This window comes from Takifugu rubripes, chromosome 9 (assembly GCF_901000725.2).
Source record: "Takifugu rubripes chromosome 9, fTakRub1.2, whole genome shotgun sequence".
Classification (NCBI taxonomy): Eukaryota; Metazoa; Chordata; class Actinopteri; order Tetraodontiformes; family Tetraodontidae; genus Takifugu; species Takifugu rubripes.
In genome coordinates, this window is record NC_042293.1 from 10,319,429 (window position 1) to 10,346,173 (window position 26,745).

General features: G+C 46.3%; 1 protein-coding gene and 1 non-coding gene across 3 annotated transcripts; one reads left to right on the forward strand and one right to left on the reverse strand.

Annotated features, from left to right (window-relative positions):
* Positions 1-772: 772 nt before the first annotated feature.
* trnat-ugu (transfer RNA threonine (anticodon UGU)) lies at positions 773-845 on the reverse strand. The gene has a single exon. It is a non-coding gene; the product is annotated as a tRNA-Thr (tRNA).
* An 8,942-nt stretch (positions 846-9,787) lies between these two features.
* On the forward strand, positions 9,788-26,408 carry smad6b (SMAD family member 6b). 2 transcript variants are annotated; one of them, XM_003967451.3, is made up of 4 exons: positions 9,788-11,268; positions 13,945-14,001; positions 14,547-14,624; positions 25,508-26,408. In XM_003967451.3, the coding sequence occupies exons 1-4, from the start codon at positions 10,470-10,472 to the stop codon at positions 26,047-26,049; spliced, it is 1,476 nt and encodes a 491-aa protein (XP_003967500.1). In that variant the 5' UTR covers positions 9,788-10,469; the 3' UTR covers positions 26,050-26,408. The 2 variants fall into 2 exon arrangements, with proteins under 2 accessions (XP_003967500.1, XP_029698225.1); XM_029842365.1 differs by lacking the exon at positions 14,547-14,624.
* Positions 26,409-26,745: the final 337 nt, after the last annotated feature.

Consider the following 26,745-nt stretch of genomic DNA (forward strand, 5'->3'; position numbering starts at 1 on the left):
TGAAAATCCAAGAATGAAAAATTGCTATTTACTGAAGAATCACATTTTTTATCTCCGAGTGAGTCATTTTGTCACAGCAGAGTTCTGTAAATTGCTGAGCTTCTTTATGTCCTAGATAGATATTGTAACAACACCCGGCTGTACACAAGCATGTGCATGTACATGTCTCCGAGCACGTAGCGTCCATGTCCAAAGACTGAATGTTTGCTGACTGATTTGCTAACACAGCCTAATGAATACGATTGGGTAAGGGAGGCTTTTGTTGTGTGATGCAGCTCGGTGGATCTTTTCTCAGCGGATCACACCTCACTCTAATCCCCCCACAACTGCGTAAAGTTATGAACACGTTGTTGAAATCCATTACAGCAAGTAATTTTACCTCATCACCAGCTCTTTATAACTTGTGAAAAGTCTATCACTGGTGCACTTAGTAATTTCTAGATGTTGACTAGCAACAGAGCAAGTAACACTTTCTGGGTGGTAAATGACTCTGCACAAAGATGGTTCTAATTACAAATCTTCCTTCTTGTCTGTATTTCTTTCCATCCATCATTTTTCTCCCAGGCTTCCTGGGACAGCCTGAGGATGAGGGGTAAATGAAGCATATACCCTCCAGGGTCTTTCTCACACATGAGGCAACAGTTTGCATGATCCAATAGAGGCAGGTGGCAATGGCACCTTTTCTGAATAGTCTTGGAATCTCTGCTACTATGTCAGCCCACTTTTCAATTCATTCTGGCCCACCCTGGGCTGCTGCTGGGTCCAAAATGCCAGGCCCCAGCGAGAATTGAACTCGCGACCCCTGGTTTACAAGACCAGTGCTCTAACCACTGAGCTATGAGGCCTTCACTTGGGGATAGGGGCCTCTCTCCCAGCACCAGGAGCTCCGGGCCTGCAGACGCATAATGAATACTTTCTTGAAACCACATTCAATCGGTGCCTGGAAAAACAGTATCCCACAGGCAGCTGTTATTAACCTTGCTGGGATTCCCAGCCTTCAGCCCAGCATCTTTGCATCCCTGTCTGCAGAACACCGTCGCCATGCTGAGTCAGGAACAACCGTGAGAAATGGAAGAAGGTTTATTTGTCCCCAAGATGTAAATAATGCAGGGGGTATGGTTTAGTGGTCTCACTCATTTGACCATCCCTGTCTCATTCAGAAGCTCGTTGAGGCGTTCTACTGTTTGTCTTTTTCTACCTCTCTGTCATTACATGCAGCCCTGCTGAATGATGGACCAGTAAGGTTCACTGGGGAGGATATTTGACTCAGGATTTTCCAATAATACGATTTGAAGCATCCTTCCAGCAGATAGTGGTTTTGTGGTAAAGGGAAGGAGTAAGAGCTTCCACCTCGCTGTATAAATACAGCAGCTGTTTGTGATGTCAGTTGTAATCTGCACTCTGGACACGGTGATGAACATATTGTGGCTCTTCTTTAATGGCTGCACTGCTATGTGGCACACCTGTGTCCATGCACAATCCAGCACAGTGAGAGGTCCACAGCCCGTTTACAATTTGCAGGATAGGAATAAATGACCGATTCCTAGTATCATGTTATTGTCAATCGTCTGTGACGGCAAGAATGGCCCCTGTTGAAGAGAGAGGAAGTGATGAGCAACCTTTACTACCTTTATCTTTATGGCCAGGAGCATCCTTTGCACCTCAACTATACAGTTAAAGCCTCTTGGAGTATCAGCCGTGTGAATGATGGATTGGAATCTGTTGGAACCTGAATCTCTTCCTGCACGTCCCACTTTTACAGTTGCTGCATTTGAATGTTCAGTAAGAAGTTAAAGTGAGTCCAGGCCATAAGGAATGAATGCTGGTCAGAAAGTTTATTATGTGTAGAATATTGAAAATAAGTATTTTGTTGGGCTGGAGAGAAGAAAAAAAAATTGCTGTATATATTTTAGTCCCTTTGTAGATTAGCTGTAATAACCTAAGGCACTGGTTGGAATAAAGCATGGGATATTAGTTCTGTTACTTTCCCAAGGTTGCCTGTTTGTGGGGGCCTGTCAGTCCTCCCCTCTCTCACAAATCCCCTTAAAACCCCCGGAGTCAGCGTGGGTGTATCAGGCTGTTGGATCTGCTGTGTGCAGGACTGGGTGACGAGCCGTCGTTCGAAGCCGACGAGGGGGGGAGAGGACAGCTACTCTGAGGGCGCCCAGAGTGCTGGGAGTCACTCAGCCACAGAAACCCTGTGTTTGTGTATGGAGCACGCTGCTCTTATCTCCCGCCTGTACTGACGCCACACTCTTCCTGTTTCAAATCTTTACTGCTGATTTTCACTTCACTCCTGCTTCAGCCCCACCCAGTCCTGTTGTTTTTGGTGTTCTTGTTCTTTTGAATGAAGATTAGATAGTGTTTCAGTGACACAAAAAGAGACAGAAGCATAGCTGCAAAATGTGCTAGTTAAGATAACCATGCTGGTGATTTTAACGGTAAGCATGGACTGTTATGACGATTTATTATTACTAAATATAGTGGCGTAGGATTTCCATTGCACACAACTACTCCATGTCATTGTTTTTGATGTGAGATCATGTGACAGTGAAAGGTATTTTTGATAGACACACATTGGCTTTCATCAATGGTAGCATAGCAGCGTGCTAGCGCCAGACCCCCTGCCGTAGCCGCAAAACACACCGAGCGTCACGATAATGACAAACACAAACGATCACGTGGGAAGCGTAAAATCTTGTTTAAGTGCATGATCAACCCTCCATGTTTTAGACAGACAGCTGTAAAAAAAAAGAAAAATAAACCCAAAGTCACTGACAGCGGAAATTTCCAAGGCAACACTGATACCAGAATATAGACAGAAATTAAATGAAAAGCACCCTAGTTATGATTTGCATTACCAGAATCAGCATTAGTTTATATTGATCGTTGACACTCATTCTTTTACCCACTAATTTTCATACTTTTAAAAACAAAACTCAAGATGTTCGGGTCGTATAACAACATGCATTACATAATTTTTGTACCAAACATGTTTGCGAACTTTGGGAGGTGTCTATCTTTCTTCTCCTGCTTTCCAAAATCAATGACAGCCATCTAAAATACATAAACATTGGAAAAGCACCCGCAAGTCCCCGGCTTGGTATTTGCAAGCGTCACTACCAGTCTTCCTCTCCCCTGTCTGGCCTGCCCAGGAGCCTGGATGGCCAAATTTGATGGCGCCAAGTACTCTGCAACGCTGCCGTAATCAGGAACAGCGAAAAGCGGTCTCTATCACACAGAGTTTCTTTCCCTTTCCTTTGTTTTCCACAGATTTCCTTCCTCGTTTTCTTAGATATTCTGTCCCCACTGATGTAAGTCCAAACAGAGGCCTATTTAGAAAGTAAACAGATGAATGAGGGGAGGTTCTGGGCCTGGCGTCTGCGGCGTCAGGCACAGATTGGAGACGTCTCGCTCCACCCGCTCCGTGCTGACACAGCCTGTAAATATACAGCATGACAAATGGCCCGGCTCTGCAGTGGTCCCCTGACCAATCTCCGACAAGAAGGCCTGAAGCCTCAGTGACTAGCCGGCAGGCAGCATCTGAGTCACTGTCACAAGAGACATATTGTTTATAAGACAGAGAGACACTGTAACATAAACACTAATAGCCCTTGAATGGGTGACACATTGGGAAAACCCTCGGTTTGTGGCTCCGAGTTTGTTGCAGCTCGTCATTGTGTCTCACACTGTGTGATTCTCCCGAATGACTTATTGATCAATCACGTATTATATTTACTTTTACTGGTTCTCAAGCAACTCTGGTATAGCTTGACTGTCAGTTTGATTTCCACCAAACTTTGAGTGATGCTATAGCGCCAACGCATTTCAATGCTTTACCCAAACTGACTTTTTCCTGGGGCTCTGTGTATAAAATTGTTTATATTTCACTCCCCCTTTCAGCATCGCCTTTATGTGATAGCTGTAAAAAGAAAAGAGTAAGGTCTCAGATAGTAAAAGTAATAGTCGTAATGAATCGTAACCCTTTCGGAGGCAGGAGAGGAATGTCTTTTGAAGTGGGTGGGGGTCTCAGAAAGATAAAGTGGGGAGGCCCTCGGGGGTAAAAATGCTCAGTTTGACCTCTAAGGATAGACCTGCAAGCTGAAACTCTTTCCGGCTCTGCTCTCAACCAGGATTTCCTTCCCTTCTTTAGGCGCACGTCTACTAAAGCACCAGGGACGTGGGCCACAGTGGACCATCTATTGTGAGCAGGCTTACTGGCTGAGGTCACACAAGGAGGCCGAGAGCGCCAGACTGGCAGGCGATCCGGTTTCCTCCAAGATTTGAGATCAAGTAAATCAGAGTTTGAAGTTGTTACCCTGACGACCATTGGTCCTTTCTCCCATGTACGCCACTTTGCTTTACAGAAACAAGATTTTGCGTGCTTGCCCATTTGTCACTGACTGGCTCTCGTTTCAGTGAATGTGATACCACCCGGCTTCACAATGAACTTCTACAGCCAGTGTCGGTGTTGTGTTATCCTCCATTAGCATGTACACTGAAGCTCCATTAGTCATGCCCCGGATTTATGCCCCACATGAATACTGTGTTAAGAGGGTCAAATTTTCACAGGTTGCTGAGGGCAGTGAAGCCAAAGCGATTGATTTGGATTTAAAAGTAATGTCCTGGGGATTCATTTGAAATACACACCAACAGCTTCATCTGCTACCATCCCGGAAATTGTATGACGTTAATGACAATTTGCGTATACAGGCAATCAAAAACAGTGACAGTGTGTAGATCCACAAACTTTTTTATTGTTAATCAGTGACTGAAACACAGAGTACAATCATTATGTTGGTGTGTAAACACCCCAGTTAGGATTCCTCTCATAATTCTGCTGCCTGGGATCATATTATGAAATGTCTGTTGATATCCCATCAAATCATGTTCATGTAGCACCAACGTGTAGCTACGCTGCTGCTGCTGCTGCTGCTGCTGCTGCCGCTGCCGCTGCCGCTGCCGCTGCTGCTGCTGCTGCTGCAGAAAACTGTCTCCTGCATTTAATATCACATCGCTCTTCAATCTTCAGGGCCTCACAGTGATCTTTCCCTCACTTCACATTAGTTTTCCTCACTCCACCTGAGGCTCGTGCAGGTTGAGATACTCCACAGCTGCTTCTTCTTCTACAATTCCATCCTTTTTGTCTCTTTTATTCCACTTTTGCAGGAAAAAATGTCTCCAAGGGAGCCCTCGGTCAGCACATTTCTTCTTGTAGGACACTTCAAACAAAAGGAAGCCAATCGTTATGGCTGAGTAACCTTTAAATCTATAAATATATGGCAGACAAGCACTTGTACACCTCTAAAACCAAGCATCATAACTTTAGGACAGTCCAATAATGATCTTTCATATTTCAATAGAAACGCCAGTATGCAGCCAGCGTAGACAGGCAGCAGTAATGTGTTCTGACCTCAGCTGCAGAGACAGCGCAGACCTTACAGTTTCAGTGAGTGAATTGGCTATAATCACTATCAGGTCTGTGGTAGTAAGTGGCTCCTGCTCTGTACAGGCGGCTCCATGTCTGACCTGTCTGTGGTGAGGCAAAAGTCTGCTCAGTGGGAGAGCTAAACGCTGAGGGCTGGGGTCACTCACTGTCTCCAGCCTCCCTTGGATATCTGCACGCCATTAACAGCAATGACTCCGATGACATGTTCTTCCTGGCCTGTTCGGAGCCCTTTGCTTCAGCTAGAGGTGCTTGTGGCCCCTGGTCTTGAGTCCCTTGTCTATTTTGGGAGGTAATTTGGAGCCGGACACTCTGTCTCCCCAATCCTGTCTCCTGATATTGCTATCAACTGTTTTTAACAGGAGCCATTACAATTTACGAGAGTGACGCCAAGCCAAGCAGTTATCAGGACCCTAACGCCAGATTAGCTGTTGTCTTCTAATGAGCATCCTTGAATGGGGAAATAGGGGAGGTCACTCCTGGACAATAGAACTGCTGTTCTTGATGGCTGGGACACAACAGGAAGTTCCCTGAAAAGACTGATCCTGACAAAAAAATAAAGCAAACCAGTTTCAATCATGGTTAGAAAACTTAGTGATGAAATATTGCATAGTTTGAGCATTGACCATCATTTCACTGAGGCAGGATTTCTTTAGATATTCCCTGAAGCTGTCAATAAAAAAGCAGTACCGCAACTCCTACAAGGATTGTGCACCGACACCACTAAAGCGTAGGCGTCTTGTATTAGGAGAGACACTTCAGGTCCACATGGAAAAGAACCCGTTGCACCGTTTGGCTACGACAGCCATTAATTATTTGCATTTTGACATAAAGCATGCAACCAACCGACTTTGTGTTGGGACAAGGTGTGGCCTGCACCTCAGGATGATGTCACCTTTGTCCTGAAACACTCCTCTGCTTTATCACCAGGAGAAATGTGATGGCAATCAGATTAAAATATTTCATAAATTGATCAGCATTGTGTCATTAAATTATCTCTCAGGTTTCTCTTATTCATGTTAAACCTGACCAAAGTACTCTGTGGCAGTCTTTCATCGGCTTTTCCTTCTTTATTTCTTTATTGCAAAGCAAAAAGTACAATTTACTGCACAGGTTCTATTTTTTTTAGCAGGTAATATATTGAGGATTTCTCTCAGTACGTGCAGACGGCAGATTATAATACACTGTGCTGTGCACGTTATCTTCATGCAGTCGGTCGTGACTCTGTCGTCAGACTTTGTTTCTTTTAGTTTTTGAGGCGTGGATTAGCGGGAGTGTTGAGTCAGACTAAGGCGAGGGCCCAGGAGGTTAGGCCGGGGAGACACACATGTAAGCAGGCTCCACTGCCGCTGAATGGGCCGATAATGGCCTGGATCAGAAGGAATGTTTTCATGGAGCCTCGCTACTGACAGCCGGCCCCTGGGGACACGAATTACTCTGACTGATACAAAAAGAAGATGACAAAAACACCGCTTCGAGCGCTGTCTCCCTGGACTCCTTGTCTCCAACACAAGTAAATGAATCAAATTGTCTCCAATTAAATATTTAACCACTTTTTTTCCCCTTTGGTTTTTCCTTCTTCTCTGCCATCGTTTTTTCTGGCAAAAAAAACAAACATTTCTGAGACAAGAAGTGCAATTTGTAAATATTACACAAATATCACGTGGTATGTGCTATCTTGTTCGCTTTTTTGACTTAAGAATGGGTCGTACAGTTTGGGAATTACATCGAGAACGAGTCATTTTTGTGTGCAACGTGTAAAGATGAGTCTTCTCTTGGAGCTGAAGGCTTCTCCAGCTTCAATGAGGGAATGAGGGAGCTCTGCTCCAGCTTGTGCTTGCTCTCTTCCAAACCCACTGTTGCCAAATTAAACATTTACTTCACGTGGCTTAATGCTTTTAATGACAGAATCTTTCTTGTTCTTTACTTCGAGTTCCTTATCGAACTGTTATTTTTTTAAACATTATCTTAAACAGATGTGTCTTGCACTCTCAGCCTTGTTCTAATAATGACTAATAATGACACAAACATCTTGTAAAAGGTTCTCAAGTACCTTCATTGTTATGATGAATTATTTTGTATCGCCCATGATTGAAAATAGCATTTTTCTCTTCTGTGATCTGACCTGAGACCATAATAAAGTAAACTTCATGAAGCTTTTATCGGTGATTAGTTGGTTAGTTGGTTTGTTCTGGCTCCACTGCGTGTTGCAGGAGTGTGTCACCCTCTGCTGAAGCTTCAGCTGGGAGCTAGGCTGGCGTGACCGCTGCATTACGGTCCAGGGGTCCCCAGGGGTGCACGGGTCTGGACCTTCACAAGGAGAGGACGGGGGGGACAGGCCTGTGTGAACAGCTGCACCCTGTTTTAGATCTCCATACTCAGTTACCTCGTGCTCTTTGAAGAAGTCCTCTCTCGCACGCTTTTACACTTAAAGCACACATCAGCAGAGTCGGGCTTGCATATGACTGGAGGATTAACAGGTCAAATGCCAGAACTTTGTTTTCTTGATTTGAAAAGAGACGTTTGGTTTAGCTGGAATTCTGAAGAGGAAGATTTGTCCCCTCAATGCAACACCTGCCAGTTGTGTCTCTATATAGTTACTCATTTTCCAGTTTAGGGAAGTGGAGCTCCTCCTGTGGATAATCCACTTGCTACCCTACCTGGATTTTGTAACAGATCGTATAATAATGTCTCCAAGTACCAGTACTTGTTGCCATTAGATCGATCCGCTGGTGATGCATGGTATCCTGTACAGCCCCACAACTGTTGCTAACACTGGTGCCTATACGCACGTGAAGCCACTTAACAAGCCATGCTTGATTGGCTTGTACATATCTGTGAGACAGACTTAAAACTTTGCATCGTTTCAGTTATGATGCAATTAGATGATCGCCCCATGTTAATCTGGAGGAGGGGGAGGCAGCAGACGTCTTCATGCACGTTCCTTTAACCTAATTGAAAATGCGTGTGACACTGATTTGGATAAAGGGATCCACTGCAATAACAGTTTTCCTTTTCTTGTCTGACATGTGATTGAGTTACAAACGGGAATGAATCTGCAACAGGTGCCTCCAGCAGGCTGCAGACACAACTGTTTCCTCACTGTTCTCAGCCAGCCAGGGAAGCCGGAGCTTGGTTCTGACACTGCTGCAACCTTCAGACCACATACACACATTTTTTTCATCATTAATGGTGCGTCAGAGGGTTTTTTCACGGTCACATTTGTTGATGTTTGGTGAACACAGTCTGACGTGTGAGGCGCGTGTTTGGTAAAGTTACCCAGTGGGTTTATGCTCATTTAAAGGTCAACGGTGACACTGCTGTTGCTGCTGCTGTACATCTGGGGCATCGGGGTCTAATGGGTCACATCTCATTTTCAGTCTTCAGTGGTGCTTTTAGAAGTGTCATTTCCGGTGGACAAATATAATGCTGCCACCGCAAAATACACAAAACCTGTTTTAGTCGGTACGCTTTTGCAAATAAAACTGTATTTTTTTTTGTACGTTTTCTTTTGGTCAGAGCTCAAACTCAAACATCCTGTGGTAAGGAATTAAATGAAGGAATTATGTACATTTTTACTGGCAAAACATTGAGTAAACCATAGAATAATTACTGATGTTAGGCATAGGGGTTGCTTTTATTTATACCCTTATTAAACGATACTAATATAACTATTAATATTCTGGCAGCATTCCAATATGCATCCATCCCAGCAACTTTATCGTAGACATATTCAGGCTTTGGGTTATAATCCATAGGGTTGGCATTTCTCTTTTAAATTTCATTTTTTTTAAATAAGAAAGGTCAGAGAATGGAGAGATTGATTTGGTTTTGTTAAAGTGAATAACTGAGAAAAATTTAGTTTATCCTCTGTCCTCAACTAACAATCTTCTTTTAGGAGTTGAACTATACTGTTTTGTTTTTTAAATGATTGCCACATTTACTCCACAGCAGAAATGAACCCCGCATCTCATTTGCATTAAACCTCCTCGATTTTCTGCTCATAACGCTGGTTTCACGGGGAAACACGGAATGTGGGTTTGCTCCAGGTAAGTTTTAGTAACTTTAACCTTTAAGAGAAAAACCCAAACTAGCTGTTGGTGTTTCGCCTTTAAGAGTTAAGAAACTTGAAACCTTGTTTGCGCAACAATCAGTGCAGCAGCTCGCAGCCGCCAAAGTGTCTAGACTAGCACATGATGGTAGTCAGCCAATGGCTCCACCGCTCTCCTCGGGGGCCCCGTGTGTGCGTGCGTCTGCGCGTGTGTGTGTATGTGTGTGTGAAGGAGAGAGAGAGAGAGGGGAAGATAGAGAGAGAAGGGGGCGGGGGGACGCTGAAAGAAAGGGATCGGATATGCACTTTGGTTTGGATCTCAGTAGAGACGCTGGAGCGCCAGTGAGTATCCGGACTGATCCTCTGCAAATCTCAGTGTGCACGGATATTTTGCTGGGATCGTCTAAGTTTCAAAAGGAAGTGCGGACATCTCTCGAAGACAACAGCGATCCTGACATCTGGTTCATGTTCCCGGGATTAAACCGCTCCGAGGTCCCTCCTGCGCTACGTGCCGGTGTGCAAAGTAGATCCGAGGTCGATTAAAGTCCGGGACAGTTTCAGGCTGCAAGTTGTCTTCGGGGATCGGGGCTTTCTGGCTTTGGATGTTGTTATTAAGTCGATTGTGCTCTGCGGTCGTGTTTTCTACTCTTTTATGCGTCCGAGGCAAACGTATATTTGCGATTCTCTCGGAGACCCCCCGGCTCAAAGGTGTCTATTTACAGCCCAATCGTCCGAATGAATGCATCCCTAAAAGAATGTTGCATTGCATTGGTTGCGTGATTTTGTTGTGAATGCAACAAAATCGCCTTTATTCTAATGTTGCGGCTGTGCCACCAGTGCTCGTCAGTTAGCTGTGCATGGTCTGCACGGCATTTCACGCACATTAATGTTTTACAACGACCATAGAACTGTCTGCAATACTCGGATATCCGTACAAGAGTGAACCCCCCAAATAGATTTTTAAGTTGTCGTATGTTCAGGACGAAACGCTCAGGTCTTGTGCGGCGACTCTGGAGAAGCCGTTTGATCCCAGATACAGAAGGGGCAGATGGAAATGGCAAAACTAACGAGGGCTGCAGGGACGATCTATTCGGAAACAATCCAGAGAAAATTCCCAAAACGGAGCTCGGACCGATGACCCCGAGCGGGTCTCCGGTGGAGGACACAGCGGGTGTGTGCACACGGAGCCCCGCCGAAAGCGCAGCTTTGGGGTTCCCGTCGGACCAAGATGGGGCTGCCGTGTGCGTCCAGGGACAGAGGAGCCCCCGTTCCACGCAGGACCGAGAATGCAGGACGGTGACGTGCTGCTTATTTAAAGACCGGGACCACTGCGAGCTTCGGGATCCAGAGACGGCTCAGGGGAACAGGGATCCGGGGTCGTGTCACTTCGTGCTGAGAAGCCTCGGGGCGCGGGACAGCGGCTCTCCCGAGTCGCAGGAGATGATGCCACGTACAGTCTTGGAGCAAGAACTGAAATCAGCCACATACTCACTTTTAAAACGGCTTAAGGAGAGGTCGCTGGATACCTTACTGGAGGCGGTGGAGTCCAGAGGCGGGATGCCCAGCGACTGTGTCAGGATTTCCCGGACCGAGCTGAGATTGGGCGGCCATGTGGCTCCCCCAGAGCTGCTTGTGTGTAAACTGTACCGCTGGTCCGACCTTCAGCACCCTGCCCAGCTCAAACCGCTCTGTGAGTGTAAGAGCTTCGGGACCCTGGACAGTCAGACAGTGTGCTGCAACCCGTATCACTACAGCCGCCTCTGTGGGCCAGGTAAGCCCCTGCACGCACCCGTGCACGCACCTCTTCAAAGTCTGCAGAGCAACACATTACACCCAACGGGTACAGACTTAACCCGTATTTATTTTGCACCATCATAAGCCAGAACGTAGAACATAGTAGTGGAAGACTGGACAGGAACATTTGTTTTTACATTTGAACGTCCCCAGATTTTGATGCGTTTATTACTTCCTTTAACAAGGATAGTGGAAAACATCTCATTTGATTAAACGGTCAATCATTGCTAGAGTCAGGCTCATCATCATCATCATAAACCTAATTTGAGTGAGCATATAAGATCAGGTAGCCTAGATTTCCTCAAAATCTGAGTCAATATTTTGTCTATTTTTGGTGTCACTGATATTTTAGCTCTTTGGTTCTTTGGGGGGAAATGACGAACTATCCAAGCTGTTACTTCTGTCATGTTTTGGACACTAAAGCACATCTCACACCTGCCGGTGAAATCCAGGTTTTTCAGTTCACAGCAGACATGTGGACAACCTTTAAGCATATTATAAACCCCCCAGACGGTGCGTTGTATTTGAATATCAGCACCTTCGCTGTGATTTGCCGCTATAGCTGTATTTTCTTGCTGGTTCCTTGTAGGATCATTGCCAAGTAGGCCAGTCCTCGAGTGGAGCGAGTTATTTTGCAGATCAGATTCCGTTCGAGGTTTGAACATGGTTCTACAGGTCAGATTTGTTAGCCTTTTAGGATTTAGCTTTATTTCCTATGCAATTACATATCTCTGGCAGCCCCCCACCCCCTTCCCCCCAACCCCCACCCGTGTTAAGCAGAGTGGATGTTGGCTGGGGGCATGCCTGCGATCTGGCAAAGCTCAAACTCTGGGCCACACAACCCCGTTGACCCAATGACGAGGGCCGGTATCATGTAATAAAGATGCAAGCGTCTGTATTTCTGTCTCCTCACTGGCACGGGAGATGGATTTTCCATAACATCCACGTTTCCTCGAGCCAGCTGGCTATGACAAACACTTCAAAGTCACAAGTCCAAAGATATCGAAATTCGTGGTGCACGAAACGTAGGCGCGTTCTCACGTCCCACCCCGCAGTCGAACCTGAATAAGTTATTGTGGAGCCCCGTGTTTACAGGAAAAACATTTGCAAGTGGAGACTGTCAGAGATATAATGAGTTGGAAATTTGTCCCCCCCCCACCTTCCCACTGAAGCAGTGGCTCTAAGACGACAGATTGCTTTGAGTTTCTTTCCTAAACTGTTGAGAGACTCGGTAGGAAGAAGGGAGAGGCGCAAATACCGCATATTGGGACTGAGGCTCGTAGTAGACATAGCTGGCATGCGCTCATGCGTGGCCCGATAGAGTTGGTATTTCTTTCAAGCCATTGAAGGTGAGGGTGGGGGGGTGGCTTGAGTCAGTGCCCCAATCAGTGTTTCTGAATCAAGATGTTGATCAGGACTCATGGGAGAATAACATTCAAAATCATTTTCATTCCCCTTATTTGTTTTTTAAAAACAAAAAAACAGAACATGTAGAGAACCGTGCTGCGTTAAAGGGTTCTCCAACTGCAGCTCGCTTAAAACGTGTTTGGGAATTCTTTGAAAATGAACAACGGCTGGCCGAAGACGCGACGCTGTCTAACGTTTGACAGAGAACTTGGACGCGGACGAGAAGTTTTTCGCTGTTATTTTTCCAGGCATTATACTTTTCGAATGAGATCAGTTTCAAGTTGCACTTTAAAAGCCCTTTTGTCCTAAGGAGGTCCCCTCATGCTATTTAGGTGAAGGAGTGGTGATAATATACAGTTTGCATACTACTGGCGCCAGACTGGCTAGCTGTGTATCTGAGGGACTGAGTTCAGATCCCAGCAATTACTGCCGCCACTCTTAAAGGACCCGCTGCTATTATGCTTTTCTCCTTCCCCTTTTCCCTGTAGGCGAGGTCGCGCGGTGCTCACAAACTTTTCTTTCCTTTGTGCCGTTGCTCCTCGTGCCAGTTGGTCTGTGCTTCTGCCGTTTTAATCGGATGAAATTGGGATCTGTGGACAAAAGTAGGTCAAAAGGCAGAAACCTTCATAAACTCCTGCCTCCGCCGGGCAACAAAAGCCTCGTTAACATTTTATAGAAATATCATCATTAAGGCCAAGCACAGCAGACTTGGGCTTGAAATTCACACAGAATGTGACCCAGTTGACGATGCTGGGTTCTTTTCCGAACAGTGTGGGGTATATATATATAGCATTCTCCAGGTTTGTCCACTTCTTTCTATCATCAGTCATCCCCGCCCCCCGCCGAGTGCTTACAGGAGCACGGTTACAGAAACTAGTCCCTCCGAGAGCTCCCTCAAAACTACTTTCCCACATGGTTGTTCCTCTGATTGTGTTCACAAATCAAGTCGGAACAGTGAAGTGGCGCGGCCGGTCCCAACAGTGGCATCGTGTCTCTGAGTGCTTCCTAATTACGTGACGCAATCACCCAAGGCTGTGGCCGGCACGCCTGAGCCGCTAGCTCCTATTGTATACTTCATTTTAAACCCCTAGAATAAAACAACTCCTGTAGCTATACTGTAGTTGTGCCTACTGATGACTCCCAAAAAACAGCAGTTCTGCTTCCAAAAGTCTGAGATTTTATTGTAGAGAACAAGTTTTACCTTTTTGTCCTTTTATTATGTTGATCTGAATGTTTTTCATTACAGAGTCACCGCCGCCTCCTTATTCAAGGCTTTCCCCCAATGAAGAACACAAACCACTGGGTAAGCATCACACACGTCATCCTTGTCCTGTCTGCTTCCAGTTTGATTCCCTCCTGTGGCTATCCACCTGAAATGTGGCCGCTTTTGATCCCGTGGTCATGAAACTTGCTGCCATGTAGCATTGGAATCTACAGTAGTGCGTGGGGGCGTTCGTTCATTCATTCAGGCTCTGGTTTGAAAGGAAGTATTTTGAATAAAGCAATGTTCAGAATTTTAATGGCCTCTTGTGCCTGTGTCTTTTGTGGGTTTAATTGGCCACATCTCCTGGCAGACTGCTTGGTAGGGCTGTGATTAGAGCAGGTCAGCATGTGGCTGCTGTTAGCATGCCAGCCCGAGCTGGTGTGGCAGTATGGAGAGGGGAGGATGTACTGGGGTTTCTGGCAGCGAGCCGGAATCGGGTAAAGGTAAAGTCAGTCGCACTGCCGTATTTTTTTCCCATGCAGAGTGACTCCCAGCGTGGTGGTAATCGCTTCAAAACTGCTTCAAAGCAGCAGTGATTTTGTTGGACTGGTGATTCATGAGGATCTCTGTTTTGTTCCCCGCAGACCTGTCAGACTCCACATTGTCTTACACTGAAACCGAGGCTGCCAGCTCACCAAACATCACACCAGGGGAATTCTCAGGTGGGTGGAATCCTCCCACTGTCTCCACATTAAATCTCACACGGCAACATCTGTTGCTAGAATTTAAGTAGAAACAATTTATAAGATAAATTTCAAAGTATAGCTATTTGACGAGCCTTCGTTTTAATGTTTTGCGTGTGGTGTTTAAAATAGTGGCTTTGAATCGGACTATAAATCATACCATTACCATATTTAATTATGAGTTAATTGAGTTTATCCATCTTTCCGTCATCCATTTTTTTTCCTGACTTTGATTGGGTTAAATTAGGTTTGAAAATGGGCACTATAATGCTTTCAGTGTGTACGTCTGTAAGAGTTCAGCCCTCGACTCTCCGTGCCCTCGGTTGAATACGCAAAGTTACAGAGGTAATTTCATTTTGATTATGCTTTTTATTCCATCTCATTACACGCCATTACGAGCAGTCCAGAGTCCTGCAGATAAAGGTCTCATTGTGAGCGGTGCAGAGGTTCAGCGGGGCGTGTGCACCAGCCTCTGAGCCGGCCTCCCCTCCTCTGTTTTTCTTTCAGAAATATTTGAGTGGGATCAAACTGTAATAAGATCCAAGCTAACTCAAAAACACACACAAACACACATTGTTGCGCGTGTGCATGTGCACGGGCGCACGCACATGCAACTCTATCTAGCTTGGCTGTAAGTGGGCTGTGGGGAGGGGTGGGTTCAGGGAAATGGAAGAGCTCCTGTGAATGGGGCCACACCAAAGGAAGTGAGTAAAACAGCCCTGTTCTCTGATTTGAAATAAAACACTCCTTTTTCGTGGCACAGAGTGAGCATGTCTTCCCCCTCGGAGTAAGTTCACAGCCAGGGTGCTCGCTTCCCCCGTTGGAGGGGAGTTAAAGCTCTCATTTTTGGGGCATGCTGGCAGCAGCAGTTCCTGTTCGCTGCTATAACCCAGACCACATCCACACTAGTTGTCATTTTAAAATCCCCAAGCTTTGCTATATTTATGGCATGCATCCGCACCATTCCCCATAAACAACCCCATAATCTCCGCGGTTGCATTTTTGTCTGGACAGGCAGAAATGGACATGTAAACACTGGTGCACTCATCAGCACTGGCTTCCCCTAAATGCATAAACATGTTTGGTTGTAGCTGCGCGTTTGGGTACACACCATGGCTCCTTTGCACATGTTCCCTTTGTTAAAGACAGAAAAATCTGTTTTTACTCAGTGACGGTGCACAGCATGGCACGTTGCGATCAAATCCTCAAGTCGGAAAGTGTGCCCAGCTATTTTGTTAGCACGAGTATGACTGGCTAGAGTCTCTGTTAACATTTAGCCGAGCGGCTACATTCAAAGGTCAGAAGCCTGGACACTGAGCAGTTGACATGGCTACCTGGCAGTGAAGTATTCAATCATCACGGCCCCCCCTCCTCCCAAGTACACATGCTGTCACCACCTCAGCATGGCCTGGTGACACTCCCTGAGTCAACAAATGAGGGGCTTGTCAGAGCGCGCACCACAATTCCTGAGAGACCGTGGTGAGCAGGGAGGATCTAGTCATGCTAGGCTTTGGTTACTTCCAACTGTGCTGCTTCTCATCCAGGCCAGGCTGGATCACCCCGCATCGGGTCGCTCGCCACTCAGCCTGGACACGTGAACAAGAAAAGGCCTGTGCACTACTGGGTGATGTTTAGCTGCGCTGTGAGCTGATCTGCGTATGAATCCAGACTCTGTTGTTTTGTCTTTATCTTATCAGTAATACATTTTTTGTCATTAGTCACAGGATCAAACCAAGAGCATTTAGTGGTCTTCTGCATTCACACAAGAGGCCTCTAATCCACATTTCATGCCCGTTATCTTAAGATTGATTGTCACACATTGAACATATTGTTGATCTGGAAACGTCTTTCCCTGTGAATTCCCCTGCAAACTCTGATAAAGAGTGTTTTTGTGTGTAACCTGAGTTGTGTAGGGCCCAGGCTCCGCCCCTTATGCAATAACAAGCAAACCTTTTAAAAGAAAGTCTGGGGGGGGTGTTGAGTGAACGGGTGGGGTCTAGTCAAATAATCAACTACAGTTTGCAGCCCAAGGCTACAGAAATACCCACGGAGGCTTCTTTTGCTTCACACAATGGCAGAATAACGGTGGGGGGGGGGGGTTGCTTTCCTGAACTGGTTTGTTTGCTGGATAAGCTCGTTCTACCACTAGTGTCTGGAAGAGGAAAATTAACTTCTTCAATGTAGTTTTTATGGAAACTGTTGATATGGGGGTGTTCAAACCCATTCAACCCCTTTAATATGATTCCAATCGCATCATTTTTGGCAACGCAGCCAATCTTTGGAACATTCCAACATTTACACGTGTGTTTAGCAGCATGTGAGAGCCGCAGCACTGTTTATGTCATGAAACGGGTGCAGCTTTTAAAGTCTGTGTGAAGCCGCTATACCTTTGCACTGTGTGTGTGAGGGAATGCACATTCGCTGGTGTTGCCCTCCCGCACCGCCTGCGCACCTGTTTCCTCACTCTGTGGGCCTGGTCGTGTGGTCATCGAAGTCGAGCCCTTTGAAGCAGGTCTCATTGCTTCCTGTATGACCATCTGATGGGATGTTTTTCCCCCTATTGGCTTTATAGTGTCAGTCACATTGGCTCTGACATTGAGGCCTTTTTATGTTCTCCATGTCACCGCAGCTCTGGCCAGCCGCTCCTGACAGGCTGCGGTGATTTTCAGTATTGCTGCCTGATAATTACAGCCATTGGGAGACCTTTTAATGTCGATAAGCGATACGAACAAGTATTTTAAGCAATGCAGGACTTCTATTTGTGCCTCACATCGTTAGATTGCGTTAGCAGTCTGCCTACATTTTTCAGTCACCGGGTGAAGTTTGCGTCGTAACGCTGTGTGTGTGCATATCAGCGCTGGTGTGAGGTCAGCTCACCCTGTGAATGGGCTGGATTTTCACGATTTGTGGAAAATATCGATAAACAGATGGCAGAACCAACACATGCAGCCCATGTCCGGAGTCACGTAGGTTCCACTAGACCAGATCTGACTTTGAAGACATGTGATTCCACTTACTAGCAGCTAATTATATGGCATAACTTCTGAAACATCTGAAAAGAGTTGTGGTAGATTGCACCTCTAATTTGCTCTGAAAATGTCTCTGTTTTCCATATTAGATCACGGATTAAGTTCTTTGCAGTGGTCTTGGGCACTTACGGAATCATAACCACCTTATTCATTTGGAACTATCAGCCGCGACAGTACACTAAATGCCAGTGTTTCCCCCTCTTATAATTATGATTCAATCTTTTCTGATCCGTGCTGTGTTGTTTTTCTATGGTGTGACAGTGACCCCCCTACCCTCACGGAGTGAACCCCAGTTCACAGAGAACCCCTGGGTGATGGCGTCTCCCCCTGCAGTTTGGCACACGGCCTCTGGTTTCCACTGCAGGCCTCAGCCTTCCCAGTGCCTGGCCGCCCACATTCCCTCAGGAGCCCCAATGCTCCAGGATATGGGATGTGGAAATAATGTGACTCGAGTGCTTCCACCCTGCCCCCTGAAATCAGGTTTTGTGGATTGTTTATTTGAGGGGAAGGAGGCCTCAGACAAACATCCTGTTTTAAAAAGCAGCCTGGATTTTGCAGCCGAGCAGGGCGGCAGAGTGATCCTTTGCCGGGGGGGGAGGGCGACTGAAGAATGTTGAAGAGCAGTCTGGGGCCTCAGGAGGACATGACAGGGCTGTCCTCATCCGTTTGTCATGTCCAGTTCAGTTCAGTGGGTTCTAGCTATACATCCTGAAGGGTCCAGTGCTCCATCCTCTCTAGCATGTAGGGTCTTTACCCACAGCCCTCATCTCAAGTATCCGTTCCTGTCCTGGGAGGCTGACTTCCGTTTCCCCTTACGTAACATACATGAGCACAGAAAAAGAGCCATTGATAAGAATGATAAGGCCATTTTTGTGTTTTCCCTTTCTCAACATTGTTAGCGAGTTGTGTGTCACAAATGCACTTTCAGCTTTTCCTCCCAGGGGTACAACTCTGACGATCTTCAATATCCTCCACAACTCAAATAACTTAATGGTTTCAGTGTTAAGTTTATTCTTGTGTGAGGGTGGGTAATTTCCACACTTTGTGAGAGACTATGCTAATTTTCTCTTACAAGGAAGGGCGGTGACTCTTTTATGTGTTGACAAAAGGTGACGGAAAAGTTCATAAATGTGATGTCGAATCGAGTACTTCGGCCATCTAAAGCCTCTTTTACGCAGCCCCAGAAACCAGTGTGCTGCTGTTATGTCTGTCAGGCCATCGTGGTGCCACTGTTGCTGTGTGTTTCTCACAGATAAAGCTAATTCTGTAGCCTCACGCAACACTCGCCAGCTAAGCTCACAATGCTGCACTTGTCATTTACTCAGACCACATTTAATTTTAGGCCTTACCGCACAGGTTAAAAAGTACAGCCTGTAATTATAACGGAAGGTGTGGCCAGGTTAGGAGTTGCTCCATATTCTACCTCAGCAAACAAAGTAAGTGAGTTAATCTTGTCGTGTGCTCAGGGTGGGCTGCTGTTGCCGTGGTCCCTTCCTCCAAGCCGCCACGCTGCACCAGCCTGCACCAATAGCTCCATTCATTCGACTCAGGGCACCGGGTTACAGCAACAAATACAGAGCGCGCAGTGCCATTAAAAATGTAAGGAATGTCCAACTGTTAGTTTAGTGTTTTAGTGTGCCTCCACTCAAGGCTGGGGGGGAACAATACTCCATTTGAGATGGCCACTGTAAATGCTCTAGCTATGCAATGCCTGGCAAGCAGTCCAGGAGGAGATGCCAGTTTTGGATGCTGTTTTTATTTTCTGACCATTTCACCCACAATTATAAATCCAGACACTGGCCTTGGCCACCTATGATTTAGGCCTGTGGTCTGATTGCTGGCAAAAATAGATTTAACATTTTTTTTCCCTTCCTCCCCAGAGCAGCACCGACAGTTGCGTCCGAACCTATGGCCGTCAGTATTTTTAAAACTCAGAAGAGCCAACACATTCTTTGAGCCTCCAGAATGCTGCATGTGGATTAAGTGCTGGGGCCTGGGTCGTTTGACATCTCTACAGTACGAGCCGGGGGGCACGGAGGGGAGCTCGCTGTTGTTCACAAACCGTACACCCGCAGCGTATCAAGGTCCTGTAAATATGTTCGCGGCTGGTCCTGTGTAAGCTCGTAGATAGGACCTGGTGTTTTTCTCCTTATCTTGTGTTTTCCTGGAGCTGTATCTGCATTCCACTCGGTACAAAGATGTGGCAAAAATGTAATTCTGAGTGTTGGATCTCGCTCCAGAAAAGTTATGCACTTCTGCCTCAGTAGAAAAACTAGTTTGAAGGATGGAGCAGCAAAACAGGCAGGATAACACATTCTATACGGCTCCAAGTCTTCAAGCGCGGAAGATCGTTTGACACAAAACACTATCTTACGCAAGAAGCATTCTTATCAAAGCCCACGGGGAAAATTATACCTTTTTAATGCTTGATTCTTGATTGTTTGTATTTCTGAATGCTCGGGTTTGGTGCACCGGTACGTGCAATCAGGCTGTCGCATTTCAGGGTACGGTTTAGATTAGAGGTCTGGCTGTAACTTCCCCCTCTTCCACTCTCTGTGACTGCCAGCACATAATTTACTTAATGAAATCCTGCCATTCCCTTTAGCTTCAAGATTTTTTGCAGATGTTGACAGAGGAGGACTTGGTGAATTATTGGATATGTTCACTCCTGCATTTTTAATGAAAAGTCTCACTGGTCACGGCCAGGCCGACATGTCGGGGACAGGAGGAACAGTTGTCTTTGTTTGGGGGTGTTGGTGTTGCCCGAGGTGGAGCAGTGTGAATTACTGCCCGGCAAGTGTTGTGATTGAAACAGAAACTCTGGTGCCACACTATCCTGACAGAACACATTCTCCTTGCAGACTCTGATCCACTGGGCCGATCAATAGGAAACTATTGTTTGAACGGCAACTCTGTCCATCATAGTTGAACCACCTCCCAGCCGGCTGGAAACCAAATACCCACCTTTCATCTTAAATTAGTCAAAGTTATATAGCTCATATTGACAGGGGTCTCCGTTATTGTTCCTTTTGGTCTCAAGTTAAGTTTCCTCCCACAATCTCACGCTTTTTTTGCCTGAGAAGGAAACTACAAACATCCCTCATCAGGCAGCCGCAACGTCTTCTTTCGCTGTACTTGTGTGATGAGTGTGTCATCAACAAGGACTTGTTATTGGCATAAATTCCAAGCTGCATGCTAGAGCCCCCCCCCCCCCAAACCCCACGGTTCTAACCAGAATAGGAAGTTATGAGGCACACTGAGGGGGAGGAGGGGGCTCAGGAATGTGCAGGGTCTCCTCCACTGAAATGCTCCGGCCTTCTTGGCACTAACCTGACTCACACGCTCGCAAACAAACAAACGCACACACACACATGCACACACGAACACGGATGGGTTGTGTGAGGGGGTGAAAGGGCACCGCCACCCAGCAGGATGTTCGCAGAATGTTTTGCTTTCTGCGCTCTCGGCCGCCGCCGCCGCCGAGTGTAGACATGATGGTGACAAAACGCCTCCCTGTAGTTTGCCCCAAGGTTTCGCCCTGGAGGACTTTCAGAGGAAATCTCTCAGAAATGAGCAGGACCATTAGTCCTCTTCCTCAAACCAGTGATCTCATACTCGTGCGTCCAGACGGCTCCTGCTCGACTTCCTGCTGCTTTTGCACCCTCTCTTGTTTATTGATTTAATTTACTGATTATGTTTGTTATCTACAATCAAGGGTTCAGCACTTATCCTCCCTCGTGGGGTCATCCTGAAACAGTAACAGAGGGAAAGTGGAGAGGAAGTGGATGACAATGTAAAGCATTCCCATTGTGGCCAGTGGGGCTTGGTGGCTGGATTCAGTTTCTCCTGCTCCCAGAGCTTTAGCCCCTGTACATGGCTGCGTCTCTCCCTCTCTTTCTCTCCCTCTCAGAATGGAAAGGCTAGACCTCTGGAAAAAAAAAATCCATAGACACATAAGAGGCGCTCCAGTTTGCATGTCAGTCTGATAAAGCCTACTTTGATGGCAGCGATAGTCCTGACGCCAGCCTAAATGCGTCCTGTGCCGGGATCACAATCTTTAGGAGTGATTGTCTGCAGACGTAAAGCTGCGCTATACTCTGAAAACAACAAAGGCAAAGACGGTAGCGGCCTATCCATCTGATGTTCCCTCAACCCCGATGAATCCCGGGACTGGATTGCTCAAAACCCCAGATCCAGAGCTGCCCCCCGCAGGCAGGATCGCTGATTTAACTCTTCTGAGTATTGGAAATCATCATGAAACTAAAAGCTCCTCCCTGAGGTTTAATGGTCTCACCTCTTTGGTTGGATAAAATCAGGATTTGGGGGCAACCATCAGTGCCCCCAGACCCGGGGTCACTGTCTATTAACTGGAGGGGATCTATTCCCTCTCACAGAACCACAGACTTCTGCTCCAGTTCTTCTACGTGCTGCTCTCCACACTGCCACGGCGGCGCTTAAAGAGACTGGCGACAGCGTTTTCTCTTCTTCCCTTCCAAGCCAAGTTTGGCGGAATGAGTTCATATCGGCTCCCTGCTTTGGATTAGGAGAGATGAAGTATAATGGGGGTGGCCCTGGAGCCTGGTGGGGAGATGTTCGCGCTGAGGGGAAGCAGTTGTTTGTCTGCCTGTCCCTGACACTCGGCCTCCCATTCATCTCACTCCAAGGCTGCAGAGCTGTGTTTACCCTGGGGCAGCTCTTTTCTGCTCCCCCCTCTGCCCTTTCTTTACCCCCTCCTTTTCATGCAGTCTTTAAAAGCATTACTGGGTGATCGTCAAGGATTGCCATTGAAACTTTCAAGCCCAATTTTTGTGTACTTAGCAGCAATTACCCAGATTCTCTCTCAAGTGCCAGGAACTCACAGAGGGGTGAGCTGCTTTTTTCAATTTGCAAACCTGTGGAAAGATCTCAGGCAAGTCGTGTTTAACATAAGCATACTTTAGCATGGCGCTAATGGTATTTTTTTCTTCTGTTGGAAAGCCTGTTTAAATAACAAGCAGTTATTTTTGATCTGCAGAAATCTCTGTAATAACGCAAATTTCACAAATAAGCCACCTCCACATTTTCATTTTCCACATCACATCATCCACCATTAGCTTCCGCGGTCAAATCTCCCAGTTTTCTACAAAAAGCATCATTGAAAAGGGAAAGCTTGCAATTTCCACTTTTCCAAGTTTCTTATGTTTTTAAGTGAAGTGTGAGAGGTTGCGTTCCAGGTTTAGGGTCATATTTTCAGTAATGTGCATTTGTTTCTTCACACTTAAATGAAAGGAAAACATCCACTGGCCTCTGTAACTGGAACTCTTGTCACACATCTGTGTAGAAACATGTGAGCCGCTCCACACGTTCCGGTGATTGCCCCTCGTCGCAGGAGCAGGAAATGCAATGTCCATACTGCTGCATTCACAGCTCGGGAGAGTGACACTAAGAGGAGCGGCTTTTGAGAGTAAAATAACAATAATAACATGCACTTCTTTTCTAATGGGTAAACGGAGCTGTTAAAAGGTGGCGGGGTTAAATAGATGCAGAGCACTAGTAATTGCTCCCAGCCCATCGTGGCTCCACCATGAGCCTCTGAAATACCAACGTGGATTCTAGAACAGTTGGGTTCTTTCTGCTGTGGTTCAAGGGAGGAAGATAAGCAACATCCCTGCAATACCTCATGTCTTGCTTTCAGAGTTTCTTCTGACTTTTGGCTCATTTTTTTCATTTTCTCTCTATAAATAAATGTGTAAGGAAAACCCGCCTCATACTTTCTGCGATCTTAAAACAATAAATAAACGTAGATATGCTCGGATGGAACGTTCAAAGTCAGGAAATCTCAGGGCATTATAAAATATTCTGAAGTTACCTTGGCCTCTGCAGTGGAGTCAGTACTTTCTGGGATGATATTGAAATCTCGCTGATAATATTGTCCAAACAATCTGCCAGTGGAGATCCCGATGACCCTAATTCTCTCGGCATCCTCACCTTAAAACCCCTGTCCAGCCAAACCACACAAGCTCGTGAGAAAAACACAAACACCAGGCTTTTTCTTCCCCCGTCTGAGCAGACACATGTGCGCAGAGGCACACGTAGACGCCTAAAACAACACAGCGGCAGGAAAAGGCCTGGCTGATGGCGCACTCATTGTCTTCCCCTGGGCTCAGGTTTAAGATCTGATACATTTTTAACCTTTGTCCCACGCATTCCTCTTCCTGGTCCTCACAGTCTCACTGGCTACCTCAGTTCCAGCCTACGTGTGAAAGTAAGACACCATTGACTAGATTGTTTTTTTTTTTTTCCTTTCAATCTAAATAAGGAGACGGCAGCCATTTGGTCTTTCAGGTCAGCCTCCACAGTATCAAAGTGAGGCTACCTTGACGAGTGGGCTCCATTTGATTTGAGACAATGGACGACCATAAACAAGTTGGGGCTGAGTTCTTTGTGTGTCCAAGCAGCGTCAAAGCAAAAGCCCAGCGCAGAGCAGAGGAGCGGGAGTGTGGAATTCACTAATGGCACATGCATGTTGGGGCCCCTGAGGAGAGGGGGGTCATTTCAGCCATCAGTGTGTGCGCAAACACACAGAGAGCCTGTCTGCAGCTTCCCTCCACCCCCACACATCCCTACTCACTTGCTCTCCTGTCCTCCCCCTCCTGAACACTGAGAGCTGGCGCATTGTCAGCGCGAGTCTGATACACATTTTTGTCAATCTTTGGACAAACGTTACTGGTGTGGGTCACTCAGCAGAAAGGCTTCTTTGGGTGGGAGCTGAGCGGGTGTTTAGTTGCATGAATCTGCGATTCTCCACCTTAAAGGCATTTGTTAATGGGGCGGGCAGTCATTAAGCCCAGAGAGCATAGAGAGTGAAAGAATGGGGCCACAGGCCCAGGCTTTATATCCTCTGTGCCAATAGACTCTCTGAAGCAAAATAATGGTATCACTCTGTGTGTGAGTTAATGGGAGTTGATAGCATGAAGGCGGGGGGGTCAGCGGGTCACAGGCTTGTGCTAAGTTGTCAGGGAGCTGAATGCCATCCCTGGGCCCACAGCAGGGGCAAGAGTAGAGTGGGGGTGAAGAGACCCCCTGCCTGGCCCTCTACTGTCACCCCCATACTGGTGGAATGTGAAGAAGATGAAGGAATGAGGGGAAAGCAGGAAGAGATAGCTCTGAGCTCATGCGCTCCATCAAACGCTTCCTGGGCTTGTACAAACTTTACGAGCAGCATAAATGTACAACATGAACCGTGTGTACCGAAGCAGAATCTGGAAGTTGCCGTGAGTTTTGTGTGTTTGTTCGGCACAGTGAAGATAGAAGTCTACCTCGGGAGCAATAATTCACCACGGAGTGCAGAGGGCTGTCACTGAAAAGATCTGACCCACTGCAGGCATGATAACTACATTTAAAGAACTGATTTACTGAACAGGGGGTTCTGAGGATTTGGATGCTAATAAAAAAAAAAAGTTGTTATTCTTTGTTGTAGGTGTGTTTACTGCAACAGCTAAACAGATTTTTTTTAAGTGCAGCAGCTGCTTCAGTGGTGAAATGTTTAGTGTTCAGCCGTTGCTCTGCCCTCTTGAGGCCAGGGAGAGAATTGCAGTTTTGCAGTTGAACACCCCCCCGGATTTGTAGTGCGTGCGTCTGTGTGCGCGTGTGAGTTGGACGGATGTGCATGCAGTGGTATTTATACAAGGCTTAAATTTCAATACAGTGCCTCCTTCAGTATTTATAGTTCACCATCTGCTCTGAACAATAAAAAGAGATTGTTAATCCTTTAAAACTTAAGCCTTCCTTTTTACTGGGTCTGTTTACTTTTGTTTACGTTTTGTTTAATGACTCTGTCCCTGTCTCTTTCAGATACCAGTATGTCGCCAGATGCCCCCAAGCATAGCCACTGGTGCAATGTGGCGTACTGGGAGCACCGCACACGTGTGGGTCGTCTCTACACGGTGTACGAGCACTCTGTCAGCATCTTCTACGATCTACCTCAGGGCACAGGTTTCTGCCTGGGCCAGCTCAACCTGGAACACCGCAGCAGCACTGTTCAGCGCACACGAGGCAAAATTGGATACGGCATCCTCCTCAGCAAAGAGCCGGACGGCGTTTGGGCCTACAACCGCAGCGATCACCCCATATTTGTCAACTCCCCTACCTTGGATATTCCCAACAGCAGAACTCTGGTGGTCCGAAAAGTGATGCCGGGCTTCTCCATCAAGGTGTTTGACTATGACCGTTCGTGCCTTCTGAGGCACACCACTGAGGCCGACCTCCTGGATGGACCTTATGACCCCAACAGTGTGCGCATCAGCTTTGCTAAGGGCTGGGGCCCCTGCTACTCAAGACAATTCATCACCTCCTGTCCTTGCTGGCTGGAGATCCTCCTCAACAACCACAGATAACACAGACGGACCCCCACACACTATCCCAAATATCATCTACCTAGATTTAATATAAAGTTTTATATATTATATGAAATATATATTATACTTGTAAATACGGAGTCATTTTTACAATGTAATTATTTATGTATGGTGCAATGTGTATATGGACAAGAGGAAAAACAAAAATGCACTTTGGCTTATATATATTATATATATAAATATATAAAGATAAAGAATCTTTCAATACCAACTTGAGAAATTATACAGCAAAATTAGGATGAGTCTGGATTTGATGTATAATTTTCATATACAGTTAATATCCAGACAAAAAAGCTAACACCATTCACACATTGATAATAAAGTATTCGCATAATATGTCACTTTGTTTGGTCTGTAATCATTAGCGCTCATTTGAATCAAGCTCCGTGTCTTTTTAAACGCTGTGTTCGTGTGACAGCCTGCGCAGCCATTTGTTTAAGATCAGAGCCTCCAAACACGCCGCTCAGTATTCTCTGACTGTTCCACCGTGCATTATGCTGACATTTGACATTTAAGCCGAGGGTCACTCGGCCTGCAAGTAGACGTTCTAAAGATCAAAGTTCAAATTCTCCTCAGCTTTGCCAAGTAGAAACTTGTCAGAGCTGTCATTTCAGTGTTTATTCAGGATGTCACAGTGATGAGCGGTGATGATCTGCGTGAGTTTAAAATACCTGA